Source organism: Rhinopithecus bieti, unplaced genomic scaffold, assembly GCF_001698545.2.
Source record: "Rhinopithecus bieti isolate Rb0 unplaced genomic scaffold, ASM169854v2 scaffold_80299, whole genome shotgun sequence".
NCBI classification, from domain to species: domain Eukaryota; kingdom Metazoa; phylum Chordata; class Mammalia; order Primates; family Cercopithecidae; genus Rhinopithecus; species Rhinopithecus bieti.
Window position 1 is genome coordinate 51,370 of NW_016829764.1, and position 23,062 is coordinate 74,431.

At 46.5% G+C, this 23,062-nt stretch overlaps 2 protein-coding genes across 5 annotated transcripts in view; one reads left to right on the top strand and one right to left on the bottom strand.

The window, feature by feature from the left end:
• LOC108524065 (glutathione S-transferase theta-1) overlaps positions 1–4,309 on the bottom strand; it is a 26,864-nt gene extending 22,555 nt beyond the window's left edge. The window contains exons 1-3 of the mRNA XM_017864911.1: positions 4,079–4,309; positions 2,568–2,655; positions 301–451 (exon numbers count right to left, since the gene is read on the bottom strand). Coding sequence (XP_017720400.1) covers positions 301–451; positions 2,568–2,655; positions 4,079–4,202 — 363 coding nt within the window. The 5' untranslated portion in view covers positions 4,203–4,309. The remainder of the gene's footprint in view (positions 1–300; positions 452–2,567; positions 2,656–4,078) is intronic.
• A 5,529-nt stretch (positions 4,310–9,838) lies between these two features.
• Positions 9,839–23,062, top strand: part of CABIN1 (calcineurin binding protein 1) — a 165,215-nt gene continuing 151,991 nt past the window's right edge. For 2 of the 4 annotated variants that reach the window (XM_017864917.1, XM_017864920.1), the window contains exon 1: positions 9,839–10,016. The gene's annotated coding sequence lies outside the window, so the exon portion shown is untranslated. The other 2 variants (XM_017864916.1, XM_017864919.1) reach the window with 1 other exon arrangement.

Sequence of the window (23,062 nt, forward strand, 5' to 3'; positions counted from 1 at the left end):
GCTGAGATTCTCTAGTTCAGAATGAAATGCCTCGAATGCTGTCCTGGGTGAGTCATATCAGCCCCTCCTGTATGCCCTTCCCTCACCCTAATAAGACTCTTTCATGCGCATTGTTTCAGTCCACACTCCTGACAGCTCCGTAAGGCAGGCAGGAGAAGGAGCTGAGGAAATGAGGCCGAGAGAGGGAGGGAGACTTACTTACTAGAGTTCACCGGCAATCAGCAGGGCCAGAACTGGCCTCCAGCCTCCCTGACTCCCTTGTGCCCTTGTCCCCCAGGCCCCGGAAGTGCTCCTGCTCACCTTGAGCCAGACTATCTTCTTCATGGGCAGCTGAAAGGCCGCGTGTTGCCAAGCCATGAACTCATCCACACTGGCACGTACGTGCAGGTCTGGCGGGTACCAGTGTGATGGAGCGCTGTACTTGCGGCACAGGTAGTAGAGGATGGCCACACTGCAAAAAGGGCTGGTCAGGGGCACTGCCCTTGCCTTCCTGAGTGCCAATACATCAACCACCCCAATATGCCCTGGGCCCAACTGCTGGGGCTTCCAGAGCAAGGAGAAGCCCAAATGGCCCCGGGAAAGCCTTCACCAGAGCTGTCTGTCTGACAGTCAGTAAGGGCAGGGAAGGAGCCCTGCAGGGTGAGTAGGAGTTGGGGGCTGGTGGTATAACAAAGAGTAGGCCAGCAAGGGGAACAACACGTGTCATATCAGGATGCTGAGGCGGGTGGATCGCTTAAGTCCAAGAATCTGAGGCTGCAGTGAGCCAAGATCACACCACTGCACTCCAGCTTGGGTGAAAGAGCAAGATCCTTTTTCAAAACAGAAACAGTCCGGGCACGATGGCTCACACATGTGATCCTGGCACTTTGGGAGGCCAAGGGCAGGCAGATCCCTTGAGGCCAGGAGTTGGAGACCAGCCTGGCCAACATGATGAAACCCTGTCTCTACTAAAATGAAAATACAAAAATCAGCTGGGTGTGGTGACACACACCTGTAATCCCAGCTACTTGGGAGGCTGAGGCACGGGAGTCACTTGAACCTGGGAGGCAGAGGTTGTAGTGAGCCAAGATTGTGCCACTGCACTCCAGCCTGGGCCACAAAGCAAGACTCTGTCTCAAAAACCCAACGAAGAAAAACACGTGCTGAAATACCAGGGTAAGGGCAGCAAGGTGAATCTGAAGAATGGAGAGTAGGTGGGTGCCACTGGAAGGAGGGTGGGGGTGGTTGGGGAGTGGTGAGGCAGCAAGAGACACTGTGGAGGCCACAGAGGGTAGCCCCAGGAGATGCAGGGAGGTTATGGACTTAATCCGTAAGATTAGGTGTTATATAAGCCGGGGCATGACAGGATCCATCTCTCTGGTGCTGGATGGAGGGCGAGCCCGAGGGGGCAGAATGGACAACAAGGGCCAGCAAGTATTGGGAAGGTTGTGGTGTCCGGGAATGGTGGAGGCCATGGGGACAGAGGGAAGGCGACGGAGGGGAGACATGCTTCGGAGGGTGTCCTAGGCCTTGCTGATTGATGGCTGGTGTGGGAACCTCCACAGGACAAGGGCTCCTTTATTATCATCAATAGCAACCTTGCCACGGTAAAAAGGTCAGGGTATGGAGAGAGCTGTTCATTAGAGAGTGGCGGGACAGATAGCAACCGGCTACAAGATTCAGAACTTGTTTGGATCCTGATCCAAACAAACTGCCAAGAAAATATTTAGGAGATAATCAGAGAGTTTTGAACAGGAGCCAGACATTAGATGAAATCCAGGAATTATTGTTAATTTTGTGAGGTATCTTAATGGTAATGTAGTGATCCTACCCTCTCTCCTAGCCCAGGCTGGAAGTGCAGTGGCGCAGTCAGAGTTCACTGCAGTCGTGAACTCCTGGCCTCAAGCGATCCTCCCGTGTCAGCCTCTCAAAGTGCTGGGATTATAGGCGTAAGCCACCATGCCCAGCCTGTTGCTTTTATTTTTTTAAAGAACTCTTATCTCTGAGAGGTATGTTCCTAAACATTTGATTGATTTATTTACTTACTTATTTTATTTTGAGATGGGGTCTCGCCCTGTTGCCCAGGCTGAAGTGCAATGGCTCAGTCTTGGCTCACTGCAACCTCTGCCTCCTGGGCTCAAGCAGTCTTTTCACCTTAGCCTCCTGAGCAGCTGGGACTACAGGTGTGGGCCACCACGCTGGTGAATTTTATATTTGTTGTAGAGATGGGGTTTTGGCATGTTGTTCAGGCTATGCTGGTCTTGAACTCCTGAGCTCCGGCCATCCACCCGCTTCAGTCTCCCAAAGTGCTGGGATTACAGGTGTGAGCTGGCCCCTAAACATTTATGACTGGAATGATGGGGTATCTGGAAAGCAGGGGAACAGAAATGATGTAAAATGGACCCCAAGTTGGCAACAGTCGGAGCTGGACAATGGGTTTGTGGGGTTCCTCATGCCCCTCATTAGTTAGTATTCAGTCTCCTTTAGTGTATGTGTGAGGTTTTCCATGGTGAAATAGATAAATGCTTGCACCGTGTCTCCCAGGAGGAGCAGAGACAGATGGTGCAAGGGCCCTGGGGAAGACTTACCTTTCAGTTAAGATAAATTTCCCATCTTTGAGGCTGGGCAGCTTCCTGAGGGGGTTGATGTCAATGTATTCTTTGCTGTGGTGGTGACCTGGGAGGGGCAGGGAAGGTCTGAGGCTGTGGGACTCCAGGGGAGAGAGTACTGAGACTCCCAGAGACACAAATGCTTCCCTCTCTATTTTCTCAAGAAGAGGGAACTGAGGCCCAGAGGGACATCGCGTCTCACCCCAGGTCACAGGGCAAGGCAGTTGCAGAACCGGACTGGGATCAGAACTGCTGGCTCCCAGCCTACTCTACTCTAGGTTTGGTGACTCCCGTGCCTCCTACCTGTGTCCAAGGACCAGGACGACCCTTTGGCCCAGAAGCTGGAGGCCTCCCCCTCCAGCTTCCCCCAGCTTGGGGGAGGCCTCCAGTTTTGGGCCCTCCCCCAAAGCTGGATCTGAAGCCACAGCCGTTGAATCACCCGAAGCCCTGAGGGACGGAGTCCCATCCCCACTCCCATCGCCCTCACTCCTCTGTCCCCTCTTTAAGGAAGCCAGGCCCAGCACACAGCTGGACATCCAAAGGAAGCCTCTCAGACACAATCGGGGTCATCTGTGCAGGGAACCTGATGCGGGGGCAGGAATTGAAACTCTTCCTGGACCAGCTACTTCCCGTTGGGGGTTCCACTTGCACCCCATTAATTTCCAAAGCTTTCCTGTCTCTTCCTCTGTGTTCTAGAGGCTTCTGCTTTTGCAGGTTGAGGTTTTGGAGCCCCTCTGTGCTCAGGATGGAGTTGGAGCCCACCCATCTGACCCTCACTCGGGGTCAGTGGAGCCCTGAGCCGTTCTGAACACTGGGGAAGACGGGTGTAGACAGACTGCTCTTCTGCCCCCTTTGCCAACGTGGCGGGCAGGTGCTGAGTTCACAAGGTCCTAGACTCCCACAAGGAAGCCAGGGTGCCTAGTGGGAGCCCAGGGAGTCCCACATGCTCTTCTTTCCCCCTTCTCCTCAAAAAGCCTGTTCATCTCCGGCGTGGGGACTGTCATTAGTGGGGAATGACTAAGGTAGGCTAGACAGGGATGCAGCCTACAAGGCCCCTGGCATCTTTTCTTTCCCTGGGGACCTCTGGGGTGATTCCCTTGTCTCTGTCTCTGCTCCTCAGAAACGCCCCTACCAGGTTAGGCGTGGTGGCTTATGCCTGTAATCCCAGCATTTTGGAGGCTGAGGTGGGCAGATCACTTGAGGTTCAGATTTTGAGACCAGCCTGGTCCACATGGTGAAACCCCTGTTAAAAATACAAAAAATTAGCTGGGTGTGTTGGCGAGCACCTCTAATCCCAACTACTTGGGAGGCTAAGGCAGGAGACACACCTGAACCCAGTGGAGGTTGCAGTGAGCAGAGATGGTGCCACTGCACTGCAGCCTGGGCAACAGAGCGAAACTCCATCAAAAAACAAGAAAAAAAGAAAAACCCCAATGTGTGTGCCCTGCCTCCCCCACGACCAGGCCTGCCGGGTAGCAGTGGGAACTGACCTTTCAGCAGATCCACAAACTGAAAGTTGAACCGGATGTCATGCTTCTTCGAGAAGATGTAGACGGCACGGCAGGGTGCTGACAGCAGGTCCATGTAGAGCTCCAGGGCCATGTTGAGACACATGCCGGGCCCCACAGCCGCAGCTGGCCCGCCACAGACCTGGGCCTATGTCTGGCCAGAGTCCCTGGCCCTGTGCCCTCTCCAATCTGGACCCAGGACCCTGTGTTCCCCAGGGAAACTTCTTGTTTCCCTTTGTGTTGTCATAAGGCCAGGAAGCCTGCAATTCTCACGGCAGCAAGGATTCTAAGGAGGCCCAGGAGTAGGCTCGGGAGAGGCCTGTGGCAAAGATGTGGCAGCTGTGACCCTAGTCTCCCCCTTCAACATATGCCTGTGCCCCGTGGCACCACCTCACAGACACCCTGTCTGAGAAGGGATTATGCCTGGGAATTCCTATGGCTGGACTTTCATTGCAGAACCTGATGAAAGGGGCTTTGCAGGGTCCAGAATGAGGAGGAGGCAATAAGAATTATCCCTGGAAGATTCCAGAAGTAGAGACTGGGAGTATCCATAGGTGAATGGAGCCTGAACTTTGACTAAAAAGGAATTGGGAGAAAGAGACACAGGAACCTGGGAGCTTTGGGAGCAGTGGGGACACCACCACCAGGAAGTCAGGGGACACTCAACCAGTGTGTGCCATGCAGAGGAGCCCAGAAACTTCCTGGCCTGGTTTGGGTCTGCAGTGGCCAGACTGTGCACCTGGTGGCCCAGGAAAGTAACTAGAGCCCCACGTGGGGGACTGAGTGCCACTCACTCTATGCTGTGTGATCTAATATGTCTAGGCTCAGAAATGGGACTCACCCCACTTCCAGTGACAGAGTAAGCCTGGAGACAAGCGAAGAGCACGCAGTGTGTTTACTGCAGACAGCAGGGTGCAGTGGAGTGGGCTGCACCCACTCAGCGGAGCCGCTCCTGCAGCAACTGCACCTGCTTCTGGGCCAGCTGGGGGTCCCGCCGAGCCTCACTGTGGTTCTGAGGCTAGAGAATGAGCTTGTGGGCCTCCAGGAAGAGCTCAGTACCCAGGGTGGCCTCCACACGGGCCCGTCACTCTTGCAGCCGGCGAGTCTTGGAAGAGGTCACAGCCAACAGCAGTGGGCAGGGAAGACAGGACAGCTGGGGTTGGGGCTTAGCCCTGTGCCCAGAGTCTCCCCAGAGGGCAGGTGGGTAGGAGAGCTTCACCTCCATCATCTCCATCAGCACCAATCTTCCAGGGAGAGCTGCTCCATTGCCACAAAGGGCCTGGCCACCAGCACCTCCCCATCCAGGTGCTGCAGGGCTAGCGGCAGCCTCCCCACAGCCACTCCAGTTGTGCAGCATCTGCAGGCTGCCCTGAGAAGTGGGGCAGGAGAGACTGGGCTGGGAGGAGAGGAGCAACTTAACCCAGACCCTTGGAATCCTCTTGGGCCTCCTCAGCAACCCTTCCCGGCTGCCATTCATTAGTGATGTCCTCTGGGGTTCTGTGTTCAGAAGGTTTCTAAGGATTCATTCCGGCTTAGGGGACGGAGTACTGTGATAGATTAGTGATGTCTGCTCAGAGCAGTGGAAGTGAAGCTAATATGTAATATGTGCCAATTGGTACCTTCCATTTCTGTGTGTCGAAACTCCTGCCCCAGCCTGCATGACAGGGCCTAGGAAGCTCACCTTGCACAGGTAGACATTGGTGGCAGGCAGCTGGATGGTGACATGCTGCCATGCCAAGTACTCATCCACGCAGGTGCGGGCCTGCGGCTCAGATGGGTACCAGTGTGCCTCCATCTGGTACTTTTGACTGAGGTAGAAAACGATGACCATGCTGTGGGCAGAAGATGTTGGAGATCTTTTCTCCAGCCTGTCAGGGACAGGCGGCTTCATTGCTCATACTCATGGTGATTTGACCAGGTTTTCTTCCCAACTACCCCTTCAGGGGAGGACCCCTCTATACCGCAACTCCCTCCAGTCAGTGTCTCCCCACAACCAAACCACTCTGTTTCTCCATTTCCAACTCGATCCTCCCTGGGCCCATGTTTCCACTTCCCCTCCCAGTTACTGCACCATCCTGCCCTCCATGCCCAGGCCCCACTCCCTGGCATCAGGGTCCCCACTCAGAGTGAGAGAGGCAGGCCTGCCATGTGAGCCCTGTCCAAGTTCCCTTCCTAGTGCCCCAGAGCACTAGGTGCCCATTTTCCATCCTTGGGTAAGCCCTGAGAGGTGGTTACATTATTCCCCCCACCCCATTTTACAGAGGAGAAACCTGGCACACAAAGTTCTGTGATTTGACGAAGGGCACAGAGTGAGGAAGTGGGGAGCTGGGATTGAAAGTGGAGTCTCCCCTGGGCCTTCCCAGCTCCTAGGACTCTGAAAGGATGAGCTGGGGACATTTGGGGAGGAGCCAGCCTCAAGCTTGAGCCTTGTCTGCTGGCTTCAGGTTGTCCAGGCTTATCTGGGTGACCTATGCCCTTTCCCCACCTGGGCAGCTCCAGATGGCTAAGGCTCTAGCCAGGTTCCAGCCTCCGGCTTTAGCCCAAAGGTGCCTGTGGGTCCAGCCTCTGCAGCCGAGCTACACAAGCTGAAATGAGGAAGGGGATGCTGTGACTTGGAAAGATGTCCAACCCAGGGAAAGGAGCACCTGAACCCAGGCAGATCCTGGCTCTGACCCTGGGTGGTCACCAGGTCACCATTACCTCTCTGCTAGTAGGAAGTCGCCATCTCTGAGGGCAGGCACCTTCCCCAGGGGTTCACCTTCAGGAACTCAGGCTTCAGGTGCTCCCCTGGTGGGCAGAAAGGAGAGAAGGCTCAGTGCAGAGCCTCGTCCTTGGCACCCACTCCATGGGGTCCAGCCCAGCCACTTGACTCACCCCAAGCCAACCCTACCAGCTGCAGCTGAAAAGGGAAAAGGGATGCCATTCTGTCTTGCAAAAGTGGATGGTGTGTCAGGTCCAGGAAGAGCTCGAGCCCCATTGCTGCTCCTCTTACCTGCCCTCCCAGAATTCTGGACCTCCAGGAGTTGCTCAGCCCTTCTCCAACAGTTTTGAGCTGTCTCCTGTTCATAGTCTGCTGTAATGGGCCAGAGCACAGGGCAGGCTGGGCTTCAGGGACTTTCTCCAGATATTCCTGGGAAGAGAACTTCATCTTCTCTTTTAACTCTTGCTGATAATTTTCTGGAGCTAGGCACCTCGTAAAACCCATGTCCCAGAATGCCAAACCTGGAAATGCAATGTTGGCGCTGAAGCTGCATTGAAACTGAATGAATGAGGCCCCCACCCTCTTATCTAAATACCCTATCAGTCTGTTGAATGTCCAAGTATGTAGGGGCAGTATGGGGGAGCCTATAGGGAGTCTCCATTTCTGTAGCCTTCCAGATGTTCCATGCAGAGTTTTCCTCTAATGACCCTTGGACACTGTGGTGGTCACTGTTTCCCTGCATAAACCTTTGATGATCCTTACCTTTAGTGCACCAGTGAAACACCAAATTCTGATTCTCAGTGTGTGCAGTCTATATGGTTAATAAAGTCAGTTTCTAATGGAATATGCCTGTGCCTGCTGTGTTTTTACCTAACCACTGCTAAGGACTCTCATTAATAGCTAGACCTTGGAGTTCCTTCCCCTGGACGCCTGGCCCAACTATTTTGAACTCATTCATCTGCCAGTGTGTTTCATGGTGTCCTGCTTCCCCAAGCACCTCAGGGAATGTTTGAGTTGAATATGAATGAATCGTTGCAGTCACCAAGGATGGGATTCAGGCCCAGCTCTCACCAAGACCATAAGGCAACAGCCTTCGATCTAGATTCCCCATGTTAAATCTGCTATCTTCACTGTAGTGAAAGTGATATTGAGAGAGAAAAGTTAAGTAATTAGGGTGGGTTCTTAGTAAAACTCCTTTAAACAGAGGAACAACCTGAAAAATCAGGCTTCATACACAGTTAAGGAAACTTGCACAAACCTCTGGCCTACTCGGATAAGGGAACAAGATCCAACATAGAAACGCCTTTGTCCTTTGTATAACCAGTGGGCTTCTAGGAAATAGTCTCTTCTCCTTTTGTGGACATGTACACGGTGGGCTACGGTGGGTACCAGTGGGCACTTTCCTTTCTTGGACGTGCTTTAGACTGTGAGCTGAGCCTCTGTGAATCATCACTTCAGCCCGACTGGTCCTGGGCCAGGCTATCACTTCAGCTCCTAATTGGTCCCTGGATATGTCCAGGGGCCAAGCTGAGCAGTGTTCTCTCCAAGACCAGTCAGCACATTCCTTCCCTTCCCAGTCCATAAAAACCCTGGACCCAGCCTCATAGTGGGCAACCTGCCTGGGCCTCCCACCAGCTGCAATGAGCTTTCTTCATTTGCTTATTAAACTTTTGCTTCAACTTCACCCTTTGTGTCCACACTCCTTAATTTTCTTGGTCGTGAGACAAAGAATTCTGGGTGATACCCCACAATGAGAGACTGGTACATTGTGGTGCCCGAGCAAGACTGCAACAATATGTCTTCTGCTTGCTTGTTTGGACTGGCATCTTCCCAACTCTCCAGGGTGCTCTCCCCCCACTGTGGCCCTGAGCTTTGCCTCATTGTAACACTGTGCATCCTGACACTCCTGCATGATCTGCATGTTTCTCACCTCTGGACCCTCCCCACACAGCTTTTTGCTGCTTGACCACCCTTCCCACCTACTTTCAACTGTTTCTCTCCAGCGCATCTTTCATGATAAGGCTCAAGTGGAAGCTGCATCTGAGGCAGAAAGTTATCTATGCAGCTTTGAAACTATCTGTTTATGCTTCTGTTTACCCTTCCCCAATACTGTTTACCCCAATACTCAAAGTCAAGGTTGGTGACTCAACAATTTTCAAAACTTCTAGCTTATCAGTACAGCTTTATTGTACCGAGTGTTTCACCATGCTTTTACTGTCTTCGAGGTTAAAAAACCCCCAAGATTCACTCCTATTTAAATTATCCTTGCTAGACTCAAGCAGCTATGAATTCAACCACAGTGTAAAGTTCTTCCCTACAATGCTTTATTATTATTATTATAGCTCCCAAGAGAGTACCATCTTTCAGCCCAAGGCCTTGACAGAAGCCCTTCAATTCTGTCGCCTTTTTTCACCTCTGGAATGCTGACACCACCCATCACCCCTCTCTCCTTGTTCATTTACTACGTTTTGTTCTTTTTTGCCTTTTGTTTCAATATCCTATTGTATCTGTGCCTTTTGGGCTTCACATCCTTTTTGGAAAGAGAGGCACAGGTAATATAATGAATGAGGATGCTCTTCCTCCCTGGTTCCCTCTAAGTCAGGTTTCTCCAACCCACTGGTCGGCTTGGCTTTCAATGCGGCTCAACACAAATTCGTAAACTTTCTTAAAACATTTTGAGATTTTTTGATTTTTATTTTTATTATTTATTTATTTATTAGCTCATCAGCTATCCTTAGTGTTAATGTATTTTATGTGTGGCCCAAAGCAATTCTTCCAACGTGGCCCAGGAAAGCCAAAAGATTGGACACTCCGCTCTAAGTGTTCCCCAAGTTTCCATTGTTTTGAGAGCACATGTCCCAGGTAATAACACACAGCCCATCATTTAGCGACTGCTCAGGGCGCAAGCTGTGGAGAAGGGAGTCCGACTACGAGCTGGTGCTCTGAGCCAAGCACGCGAGGACCCACGGCGGGGATCCGGAACCAACAAGCTCCACTCCCGCATTTCACAGACACACACACACACACGCGCCGCCCCAAGTGTAGCAGTCTGCAGGGTCCCAGCTAACCAGCCCCGCGAGCGGGCAAGCGGCGAGTGCGCCCCCGCTGACTGGCTAGCGCAGCCGGCACCGGAGCCAATGGGAGCACGCCTTGTTGTCAGGCGCGCAGCCGGCATGCGCGGTGGTCGGGAAGGACTGGCCGTTGCTGTGGAGACGCCTGGTGAGTTCCTGGAAGGCCGGTTTGAAGGCGGCCGGGGTGGGGGGTGAGGCTCGGTAGAGCCGGGGGCACAGGCCTGAGGGGCTGCAGGCGCGAGGCTGGGTTATGTGAAGACGCTGGGGGTTTCGCGGGCAGCTTTAGAGCCACAGTCGGGGAAACCGAGGCCGGGCTTCCTGGCTGCCCCGCGGGCCTCTTCACGGCTCTTGCCGCCGCCTTGAGGTGCCTAGAATGGGTTCCGGCCTCGGGGGTGGTTCCCAGTAACCGCAGGAGCCACCATTGATTTGGCGTCTGCTGGGTGCAAAACCCAGCGCTAACCCTTTACTCGCGACCTTTCGCTTCACCTTCACAGCAGCCCTGCGAGGTGAGTGCTGTTATTAGTGCCATTTACAGGGGTGGAAACTGAGGCCGAGGGAAGGTGAAATGACTTGCTCTAAGTCACCCAGTGGGTGAGCGCGACTCCAGACTGAAAATTGTGACCATTCTGCTTCACTGACTCCCCGCCGAAGGCGGGCCCTGGCCAGATGGAACTCACCTGACACTCCCAAGGTTTCTGTCTGCACAAGTGGCTTTGGGAGTCACTTATCTCTTCAGGACCTGAGTTATTACAGGTTATAAGTGTGGGACCGTCGGATTCCATGTGGCTAAGATTCCTTCTGTGTGATTATTATGGTTAGAAATAGAATATGCTTAGAACGGTCTCGTTCAGCGGTCGGCAAACTTTTGTTGTGAATATATTAATGTTTACATTGTTATATTGTAAATATAATGAGTATAATAGTATTCATAATAGTAGTTTAGGCTTGGGGGGGCCATACTGTGTCTACTCAAGTGTGGCAATGTGGCGTGGATACAGCCAAAGACAATACATAAGAGAGTAGCTGTGTTGCAATAAAATTGTAATTATGGGGACCAAAATTTTAATTTTATATATTGTTTGTATCATTTTCATGTGTCATGATTTTTTCCCCAAATATTAAAAAATGTAAAAACCATTCTTTGCTCCTGGGCTGTACAAAAAGGGTGGGCTGGTTAGCTTGCAGAACCCTCATCTAGTACAGAGCCTCATGCATGAGGGGAGACAGACCCAGAGACTGGCATCTATGTCAAGTCAGTCACACAGCCAAGGCACTGCCACCACTGAGCTTAAGACGTAGGCTTCCCACCTTCCAGGCCGGGAGACACCGCTAGTTATCACTCTGTATCAGGGTGCTGATGTCTCAAAGTGTGTTATTCTTTATCATGTGTTCTGAGGCCATGGAAACTGTAAGGGGTTTGGAAACTTACTAGCTTAGACTAATAAGCCTGGTGAATGTGCTGCTATCTGAAGAAATGCAGCTGCTGGGCTGGGAGTCAGAAATCAATAGATATTTTTCTTTTTCATGATTATTCAATAGCTTTTTTTTGTTTGTTTGTTTTTTTCTGAGATGGAGTCTTGCTCTGTTGCCCAGGCTGGAGTGCAGTGGTATGATCTGGGCTCACTGCAATCTCTGCCTCCTGGGTTCAAGCAATTCTTCTGTCTCGGCCTCCCAAGTAGCTGGGACTACAGGTGCCTGCCACCATGCTTGGCTAATTTTTGTATTTTTAGTAGAGACGGGGTTTCACCATATTGGTCAGGCTGCTCTTGAGCTCCTGACCTCAGGTGATCCGTCTCGGCCTCCGAAAGTGTTGGGATTACAGGAGTGAGCCACTGCGCCCGGCCTCAATAGCTATTTTTTTTAAAGCTCTTTTTAGTGAATTTCTTGGATTTGTGGTGAACAATACATAGTCACCATCCTCACATTGCTTACAGATGATAAATATATAATCAAAATGGTTCTTTTTAAGCTTTTTAAACTAATTTTAGATTTAGAGAAAAGTTGCAACAATACAAAAACGTTCTCTTATGTCCCTCACCCTGCTTTCCCTAATGTTAACATCTTACATAATGATACAGTTATCAAGAACAGAAAGCTAGTGTTTGTACAGTATTATTAACTACATTACAGACGTGATATGGATGTTACCATTTTTTAAATTAAGGTTGTGTTTTCATTCCAGGATCCTATCCAAGATCCCATGTTGCATTTACTTATTTCTCCTTGGTCCATAACACTTCCTTAGTCTTTTCTTGTTTTCCTTGGCTTTGATGCTTTTAAAGAGTACTCATCAGTTATTTTGTCTAATGTCTCTCAATTTAAAGGTTTGTCCAGTGTTTTCTAATGATTGGGGTGAGATTATGCATTGTTGGCCAGAATAACACAAAGACACATTATCTTTGTGTCTTTCTCAGTGCATCAGATGGAGTCCAAGATACTGGTATGTCTTATTACTGGTGATATTTACCTTGATCTATTGGTTTACTTGGTGTCTGCCAGGTTTCTACACCATAAAGTTACTATCCATTTCTAATTAATGAGTCTCTTGAGAGAGATAGATTGAGAGGACACAAATTCTGGTTCTCCATGAATTTGTGTCCACTGACTTTATTATCCATTTGCAGATCTTTGTGGTGTTTGCCTAAAGGTAATTATTTCTCTCTTTCCTTCTGCATATATTAAGTCAAGTTCTACTGAAAGGAGATCTACCCTCTCTCTCTTTTATTTATTTATTTGATTTTTTTTTTTTTTTGAGACGGAATCTCGCTCTGTCACCCAGGCTGGAGTGCAGTGGCGCCATCTCCACTCACTGCAAGCTCCACCTCCCGGGGTCATGCCATTCTCCTGCCTCAGCCTCCTGAGTAGCTGGGACTACAGGCGCCTGCCACCGCACCCAGCTAGTTTTGTATTTTAGTAGAGACGGGGTTTCACCGTGTTTGCCGGGATGGTCTCGATCTCCTGACCTCGTGATCCGCCCGTCTTGGCCTCCCAAAGTGCTGGGATTACAGGCGTGAGCCCCCGCGCCTGGCCTATTTATTTGATTATTTATGTGTCAGTATGGGCCATGGATATGCATTATATTCTATGAGTTAAAATTCATTATCATCATTATTTTGTTGCTTACTGTTACAGCATTGGCTATTTAGTTAGGATCTCCTTCAGGGTAGCTTCTGTGGCCTATCAGCTGGCCCTCATTTTTTTTCTTGTTTTTTTTCTTTGAGCACTTACTTTATGGCACCACAAGGTGTTCCACGTTCATCTTGTGTTTACTCTGCCCCAACTCTGGAATCAGTTCTTTTTGTCTTTAGCCTATCCAGTCAAGATACAGTTTTCCACAGCTACTTAGGTTAGTTCTTTTCTTTCTCATGCCCTTCAGAGTGGTTATGTTAGTTGTAATAGGTTCATTGTTAGGGTTTATATTTGTTTTCGAGTTCCCCTTATGTCCTAGCTGATTTTAGTTTGTTCTTGGGTTATGAATTATGACTGATTTCTGAGAGTCAGAGCTACACACAAAGGTATACTCAGAGAAGTGTCTTTCCCTCCTCATGCCTGCCACCCTGTTCCCATTCACCCCTTCTTTTCACCCCTTTCCCACCTACCCTGTATAGCTAACTTTGGTATCTGGATTGTCTCGTGTTTCTTTTGCACAAGTGAACAGATAGTTGTGTATTTTCTCATATCTCTTCTTTCTTACACAAAGGTGACATGCTATAGATAATTGTGTTTGCTTTTTTCACTTAATAGTATGTTTTAGGCTGGGCATGGTGGCTCACGCCTGTAACCCCAGCACTTTAAGAGACTGAGGTGGGTGGATTGCCTGAGGTCAGAATATCGAGACCAACCTGGCCAACATGGTGAAACCCCGTCTCTACTAAAAATACAAAAAAATTAGCTGGGTGTGGTGGCGGGCACCTGTAATCCCAGCTACTTGGAAGGCTGAGACTGGTGAATCACTTGAAACTGGGAGGCAGAGGTTGTAGTGAGCCGAGACTGCACCTCTGCACTCCAGCCTGGGTGACCAACTGAGTGAGATTCCATCTACAAAAAAAAAAAAAGAAATTGTGTGTCTTGAAAATCACCCCATATTCATAGAGATCTTCCTCATTCATTTTTAAAAACATCTTGATTGAGGCCAGGCACGGTGGCTCACGCCTGTAATCCCAGCACTTTGGGAGGCTGAGGTGGGCAGATCATTTGAGGTCTGGAGTTTGAGGTCAGCCTGACCAACATGGTGAAACCCCATTTCTACTAAAAATATTTTAAATATTAGCTGGGCATGGTGGTGCATGCCTGTAGTCCCAACTACTCGGGAAGCTGAGGCAGGAGTATCACTTGAACCCGGGAGGTGGAGGTTGCAGTGAGCCGAGATTGCACCACTGCACTCCAGCCGGGGTGACAGAGCGAGAACTGCCCTGCAGCCTAGGCGACAGAGCGAGACTCTGTCTCAAGAAAAAAACAAATAAACAAAAACATCTTTATTGAGATATAATTTACATACCTTACAATTCACCCATTTAAGTATACAGTTTAGTGGTTTTTTAGTATATGCACAGAGTTATGCAAGCATCATCGCAGCACATTTTAGAACATTTTTAACACCCCTAAAAGAAACCCTGATCCGTTAGCAATTAGCAATTACTTCCCATCCTGTCTTCCCCCAGCTCTAGGCAACCAGGAATCCACTTTCTGACTTTATAAATTTGCCTGTTTTGGACATTGCATGTAAATGGGATTATACAGTACGTGGTATTTTGTTACTGGCTTCTTCCACTTAGTATAATGTTTTCATGGTTCATCCATGTTGTCAGTGTTTCGTTATTTTTATGGCTGAATAATATTCCATTTTATGGATGTACCACCTTTTGTTTATCCTTTTATCAGTTGATGGATCTTGGGTTTCTACTTATGCATTATTTTGAATTATGTTGCTATGAGCATTGCCTCATTAATTTTTACAGCTGCATATTCATTGTATTTCATACATTGTACATTCATACATTGTGTGAATGTACCATAGTATGTACCACAGAGTAGATGAATAAACTATTACAGTTTATATTATATGAAGAAACTATTATAATAGTTTATTTTTCTGCCCTCCTATCTGTGGCCATTTAAGCTGCTTCCATTATCTTGCAGTTACAAACAGTGCTACACAGTGAATAATTCTGTGCTTATGTATTTTTGTATTGTTGGAGGTACATATTCAGGGTAGTTTCTAGAAGTGGAATTTCTGGGTTGAAAAGTAAATGCATATGTAATTTTCTCAGATATTGTCAAATTTCCCTCCCGAAGGGTTGTACCAATGTCCAGCAATGTATGAGAATAGCGCCTGTTTCTCCACAACCTCCCCAACAGTGTCTGCTGTCATGTTTTAATTTTTGCTAGTGTGATCAGTGAGAAATAGTGTGCAGTGTTGTTTTGTTTTAATATACATCTCTCTTTGATTCAAACATTTTTTCATATGTTTTCGAGCTAGTTGCGTCTTCTTTTGCGATTTATCTGTTCATATTTTTCCTCCATTTGTCTACCAGGTTTTCGTTTTTCTGTTCTTTAGCTTTTAAAAAAATTGTGATAAAATATAAGCAACATACAATTTATCTTTTTTTTTTTTTTTTTTTTTAGATGGGGTCTCTGTTGCCAGGCTGGAGTGCAATGGTGCCAGCTCAACTCACTGCAACCTCCACCTCCCTGGTTCAAGCCATTCTCCTGCCTCAGCCTCCCAAGTAGCTGGGACTACAGGCGCGTGCCACCATGCCCGGCTAATTTTTTGTATTTTTAGTAGAGACAGAGTTTCACCATGTTAGCCAGGATGGTGTCAATCTTCTGACCTCCTAATCCGCCTGCCTCGGCCTCCCAAAGGGCTGGGATTACAGGCGTGAGCCACTGCGCCTGACTCAATTTATCATTTTAACCATTTTTTAAGTGTGCCATTTTGTGCCATTAAATACATCCACATTGTTATGCAATCATCACCACCGTCCATCTCTGAACTTTTTTAATCTTTTCAAACTGAAACTCTGTATCCATTAAACAGGAATTCCCATTCTTCACTCCTCCAGTCCTGTGGCCACTATTCTACTTTCTGTTTCTATGACTTTGACTACTGTGGGTACCTTATATCCATGAAATCATACAATATTTGTTTTTTTATGACTGGCTTATTCCACTTACTATAATGTCTTCAAGGTTCATCCATGTTGTAGCATATGTTGGAATTACCTTCTTTTTTGTAACGTGTCAGGATTACCTCCTTTTTAAGGCTGAATAATAAATGTTTCATTGTATGTATATACTACGTTTTGTTTAGCCGTTCATCTGTCCATGGGCAGTTGGGTTGCTTTCACCATTCTTTTTTTTTTTTTTTGAAACGGAGTCTCGCTCTGTTGCCCAGGCTGGAGTGCAGTGATGTGATCTCAGCTCACTGCAAGCTCCACCTCCCAGTTTCATGCCATTCTCCTGTCTCAGCCTCCCGAGTAGTTGGGACTACAGGCGCCCGCCACCACGCCCAGCTAATTTTTTTGTATTTTAGTAGAGACGGGGTTTCACTGTGTTAGCCAGGATGGTCTTGATCTCCTGACCTCGTGATCTGCCTGCCTCGGCCTCCCAGAGTGCTGGGATTACAGGCTGAGCCACAGTGCCGGCCACTATTCTTTTTTTTTTCTTCTTCATAGCTCCAGCTTAAAGGAGGCCACCTTTTGACTATTGTAAATAATGCTGTGTTCCTCAGTTTTAAAACATTATTTAATTATTTTAAATAGTATGGTGCTCTTGTCAGCCAGGCTGGAATGCAGTGGCGCAATGACAGCTCACTGCAGCCTCAACTTTTCTCCCTCAACCGCTCTGAGTAGCTGGGACTACAGATGTGTGCCACCAAGCCCTGGCTATTTTTGTAGAGATGGAGTCTGTCTGTATTGCACAGGCTGGTCTTGAACTCCTGGCCTCAAGCAATCCTTTCACCTCAGCTTCCCAAAGTGTTGGGACTAAAGGCGTGAGCCACCATGCCCATCCTGTTTCTCAGTTTTTAAGAGCACTTTGTATATTAGGGATATTAGTCCCTCATAAGTGGTATATGTTGCAAATATTTTCTCCCAATTTGTTAGCTTTTAATTTTTTTCTGACTTTTTAGATATTTTTTTTGGTCATGCAAAATTTTTTAAATTTTTATGTAGTTAAGTGTATCACTCTTTTCTCTTACTTTTTCTGAATTTTAAATCATATTTGACCCTTCTCTACTACTTAATACTAAGTGTTGATACAAAGATTAAAGAGGAATTCACCAGTATCTCCTTTAGTAGTTGTATGGTTTCATTTTTTATCATTTAGATTTCTAATTCATTTGCAAGTTTATTGTGAGTTATCTATTTCCAACAGTGAATACTGTTCTAGCAGTATTTAATACAAAGTTCATCTTGACTCTAGTGATTTGAGTCATCTTTTCCGTATTTTTTGTTTCCATATGTACTTGAGTCTAATTCTGCACCTCATCTTTTTGTCTATGTATGCAGCAGTACTGCACTGATTGCATTATGAAGGCTTTGTATAGTATGTTTTAATGTCTGTTATGCCTATCCCCCCTTAGAATTTTTTGCTTTGTTTTCCTAGTCTTAAATTTTTGTTTTTCCATATGAATTTTAGTATCAACTTGTCTACTATCTTGTCAGTATTTGTATTGGGATTGCACTGAATGTATAAATTAACTTGGGAAGAACTGATATCTTTATATTTTTGAATCCTGTCCAAGAACAGGGGATGTCATTTCATTTGTTCAAGTTAACTGTTAACTTTAGTGTCTTTTAATAGTGATTTAAACTTTTTCTTGCACAGTTTTAATTAACTTTATTCCTAAGTATTTAATGATCTTGTTGCTATTGTAAATGGGATTTTTCTCTACCATAATGTCTTCTTTTATAGTTTGTATATATGAAGGCTATTGATTTTTATGTATTAATCTTATATTGTGCAACTTCACTGAGTGTTTTTTTTTTTTTTTTCCTGAGAAGGAGTCTCACTCTGTTGCCCAGGCTGGAGTGCAGTGGCACAGTCTCGGCTCACTGCATGCAACCTCCGCCTCCTGTGTTCAAGTGATTGTCCTGCCTCAGCCTCCTGAGTAACTGGGATTGCACTGCCTGCCACCACGCCTGGCTAATTTTTGTATTTTTGGTAGAGACAGGGATTCACCATGCTGGCCAGGGTGGTCTCGAACTGCTGACCTCAAGCAATCCACCCACCTCAGCCTTGCAGAGTACTGGGATTACAGGCATAAGCCACCATGCCCAGCCCACTGAGTTATTATTGAATAAATTTTATCATCGATTTTGGGGTTTCCAGGTAGTATATCATATTATCTACATTTAGTAGTTTTCTTTACCCATATTTTATTTTATTTTATTTTTTTGAGACGGAGTTTCGCTCTTGTTGCGCAGGCTGGAGTGCAGTGCCGCAATCTCGGCTCACCGCAACCTCCGCCTCTTGGGTTCAAGTGATTCTCCTGCCTCAGCCTTCTGAGTAGCTGGGATCACAGGCATGCACCACCATGCCCGGCTAATTTTGTATTTTTAGTAGAGACGGGGTTTCTCCATGTTGGTCAGGTTGGTCTCGAACTCCCGACCTCAGGTGATCCACCCGCCTTGGCCCCCCAAAGTGCTGGGATTACAGGCGTGAGCCACTATGCTTGACCTTTACCCATTTTTATACCTCTAATTGATTTCTCTCTTCTAATTTCATTGGCTAATATTGCACCAGTGGATAGTAGCAGAGATAGTGGACATCTTTGCTTTGTTCTTGATATTAATGGACATGCCTCTAGTGTTTGCCCACGAAATAAGATTTTGGCTTTAGGACTAAGGTATATTTATATTATATTAAGAAAGTACCTCTAAATTTCTATATTTTCTTGAGCTTTTTTTATTATGAATGGATATTGAATTTTGTCAGACTTTCTCTTCTATGGAGATAATCATATAATTATTTTTCCCTTAGATGATTACATTGTGTTTTCACATGTGATGTGTGTTTTTTTGTTAGTATCTATTTTTTATTTTTTTATTTTTGAAACAGGATCTTACTTTGTCACCCAGGCCGGCATACAGTGGTGCAATTACTGCTCACTGCTGCCTCAACCTCTCAGGCTCAAACGATCCTCCTGCGTCAGCCTCCCAAGTAGCTGGGATTACAGGCATGTGCCACTATACCCAGCTAATTTTTAAATTTTTTTGTAGAGATGAGGTCTCCTTATGTTGCCCAGACTGGTCTCGAACACCTGGACTCAAGTGATCCTCCTGCCTCAGCCTCCCAAATTGCTGGGATCATAAGCAGATTACAGTCGTGAGCCACCATGTCTGGCTGTTAGTATTTCTTTAAATTTCTCCAACATTTTCATTCATTTCCTTTTATCTGGAAGTTGTTTATCAGGAGATTCTTAAATTTTTAGATAGACACACTTTTCTTCTTCTGTTGGTGGTGATGGTCGTGTTAGTAAATTCTAGTTTTAAGCATTATGATTGGCAAGTGTTGTTTTAGTTTTTTTTTTTTTTTTTTTTTTTGAGACGGAGTCTTGCTCTGTCGCCCAGGTGCCCAGGCTGGAGTGCAGTGGCGCGATCTCGGCTCACTGCAAGCTCTGCCTCCTGGGTTCACGCCATTCTCCTGCCTCAGCCTCCCGAGTAGCTGGGACTGCAGGTGCCTGCCACCACACCCGGCTAATGTTTTGTATTTTTAGTAGAGACGAGGTTTCACCGTATTAGCCAGGATGGTCTCCATCTCCTGACTTCGTGATCCGCCCACCTCGGCCTCCCAAAGTGCTGGGATTACAGGCGTGAGCCACTGCGCCCTGTTTTTAGTATCTTTACTTGATGAAAGGTGTTTTCTTTGTGACTTGAGCAGTTTTTTTTGTGTGTGTGTGAATGTGCTGTGAGCACTGGAGAAGAATATATCATTTCTGTTATTAAGGTGTGGAGTTTGATATACATCTTTATCATCTCCTCTATTCTGTTGTTTAGATCAATCATCTATCTCCTTATTTTTTCTCCACTTGATTTGTCTTTTTAAAAAAATTTGTTTTTTATTTTGAGACAAGGTCTTACTCTGTATCCCAGACTGGAGTGCAGTGGTGTGATCATGGCTTACTGCAGCCTTAAACTCCTGGGTTCAAGTGATCTTCCCACTTCAGTCTCCTCAGTAGCTGGGACTACAGGTGCATGCCACCATGCCTGGCTAATTTTTATTTTATTTTATTTTATTTTATTTTATTTATTTTAGAGATGGGGGTCTCACTATCTTGCCCAGGGTGGTCTCAGACTCCTAGAATCAAAGGATCCTCCCACCCCAGCCTCCCAAAGTGCTGGGATTACAGGCATGAGCCACCACATCATTTAAAAATATTTTTGTAGAAACAGGGTCTCGCTATGTTGCCCAGGCTAGTCTTGAACTCTTGGGCTCAAGCCGCCTTCCTGCCTTGGCCTGCCAAAGTGTTGGGATTACAGGCATGAGCCACAGTGCCTGATCAGTTTTTTAAAAATTTATTTATTTGTTTATTTATTTATTATTTATTTATTTTTTGAGACGGAATCTCACTCTGTCACCCAGGCTAGAATGTAGTGACTCGATCTCGGCTCACTGCAAGCTCCGCCTCCTGGGTTCATGCCATTCTCCTGCCTCAGCCTCCCAAGTAGCTGGGACTACAGGCACCCACCATCATGCCTGGCTAATTTTTTGTATTTTTAGTAGAGACAGGGTTTCACCATATTAGCCAGGATGGTCTTGATCTCCTGACCTCGTGATCCACTCACCTCGGCCTCCCAAAGTGCTGGGTGGGATTACAGGTGTGAGCCATACCGCCCGGCCTATTTATTTATTTTTTAAGAGATGAGGTCTTGCTATGTTGCCCAGGCTCAAGTTATCCTCCCATTCAGCCTCCCAAGTAGCTAGGACTACAAGTATGTGCCACCACGCCCAGCTAATTTATTTTTTTGAAACAGGGTCTCACTCTGTTGCCCATGCTGGAGTGCGGTGGCACAATCTCGGCTTACTGCAGCCTCAACCTTCTGGACTCAAGTGAGCCTCCCATCCTCAGCTCCCAAGTAGCTGGGACAACAGGCACGTGCCTTCACGCCCAGCTAATTTTTTTGTATTTTTTTTTGTAGAGACAGGTTTTCACTGTGTTACCCAGGCTGGTCTCGAACTCCTGAGCTCAAGTGATCCACCCGCCTCCATCTCCCAAAGTGCTAGGATTATAGACTTGATCCACCGCGCCTCGCCTAACTTTTTTTGTGTTTTGTAGAGATGAGGTCTCACTATGTTGCCCAGGCTGGCCTCAAACTCCTGTGCTCAAGCAATCAACCTGCGTTGGCCTCCCAAAGTACTGGGATTATAGGTGTGAACCACCATGCCTGGTCAGGTTCCAGAGTTTGAAACAGTATTTTGATAATTATTTTCCTAGTTTACTGGTTGTTTTGGTGGGAGGATTGACCTTTTCATTCTTGTAGCAGGGTCTTTTGTAAAGCAAAAATTTTTAAATTTGGAAGTTCAGTTTACTAAGTTTTTTGCTTATGGATTGTGTTTTTTTGTGTTGTCTGAAGGCTTGTCTAACCCTAGGTTTCAAGGATTTTCTGCTGTGTTTTCTTTGTTTTGTATTTTATGGTTAGCCATTTTGAGTTGTTATTGTATTAGATGTGAATTTTTGGTCAAGGTTCTTTTCTTTTCCTTTTGCATATGGATGTTCAGTTGTTCCAGAACCATTTGTTGCAAAGAAGATTCTTTCTCCATTGAATTGCTTTTGCACCGTAGTCAGTAATAAATTGGCCATGTTCATTTGGGTTCTTACGGACTCTGTATTTTGTTTCATTGATTTATGTGTCTGTTCCTTCACTAACACTACACTGCCTTGATTATTACAGCTTTTATTGTAAGTTTTAAAATTGTGTAGTGTGATTCCTCCAATATTACTATTCTTTTTAAACCTGGGTCATTCTAGTATCTCTCTGGCCTTCCATTAAATCTTTCTGTCAGCTTATCTATAATTACAGACAGACACTACTGTGATTTTTATTGGGATTGCACTAAATCTATAGGTCTGTCTGGGGAAAACTGACGTCTTTACTATGTTGAATCTTCCAGTTCATGAACATGGTATGTCTTTCCATTTGTTTAGGTGTACTTTGAGTTATTTCATCACTGTTTTCTTGGTTTCAGGATATAGACTTTTACATATTTTGTTATATTTATATGTAATTTTTTGGAGCTATTGTAAATGATATTCTTTTTTCAATTTTGATTTCTGGTGCTTATTGCTAGTATGCAGAAATACAGTTACTTTTTATGTGTTGACCTGTACCCTATGACTTTGCTAAACACACTTAGAAGTTCTAAGGCTTTATTTTCTAGATTCCTTGAGATTTTCTGTGAAAGGCAATCATGCCATCTGTGAAAAGGGACAGTTTTATTTTTTTCTTTGTAATGTCTTTCCACTTACTTCTTTTTCTTGCCTTAATGTAGTAGCTAGGGCTTCCAGTATTTTGTGGAATAGGACAGAGACAGTGGATATCCTTGCCTTGTTTCTTGATCTTGGAGGGAAATTAAGTATGATGCTAGCTGTAGACTTTTTGTAAATACCTTTTATCGGCCGGGCGCGGTGGCTCAAGCCTGTAATCCCAGCACTTTGGGAGGCCGAGACGGGCGGATCACAAGGTCAGGAGATCGAGACCATCCTGGCTAATACGGTGAAACCCCGTCTCTACTAAAAAATACAAAAAACTAGCCGGGCGAGGTGGCGGGCGCCTGTAGTCCCAGCTACTCGGAGGCTGAGGCAGGAGAATGGCGTAAACCCGGGAGGCGGAGCTTGCAGTGAGCTGAGATCCGGCCACTGCACTCCAGCCTGGGCGACAGAGCGAGACTCCGTCTCAAAAAAAAAAAAAGCTTTCTTAGTAATAAGTGACTCCCATCAATACCTTGGCTTTTTCTCATTTTGACATTGTTTTCTCAAATTGGAATTTGTTTTCCTCTGAGTTTCCTATATTAGTTGCTCATGTTCTTACATTTCTTGTCTTCTGATTTGTATTGATGTAAATTTTCTGAGTCCTTGCCCTCATATTTGATTCAGCTGAATGTGAAATTCAGCTGGGTGTGGAATTCTAGGTATAAATAATTTTCCTTCAGAACACTGAATGTAATGTGGTATTACTGATGAGAAGTCTGATG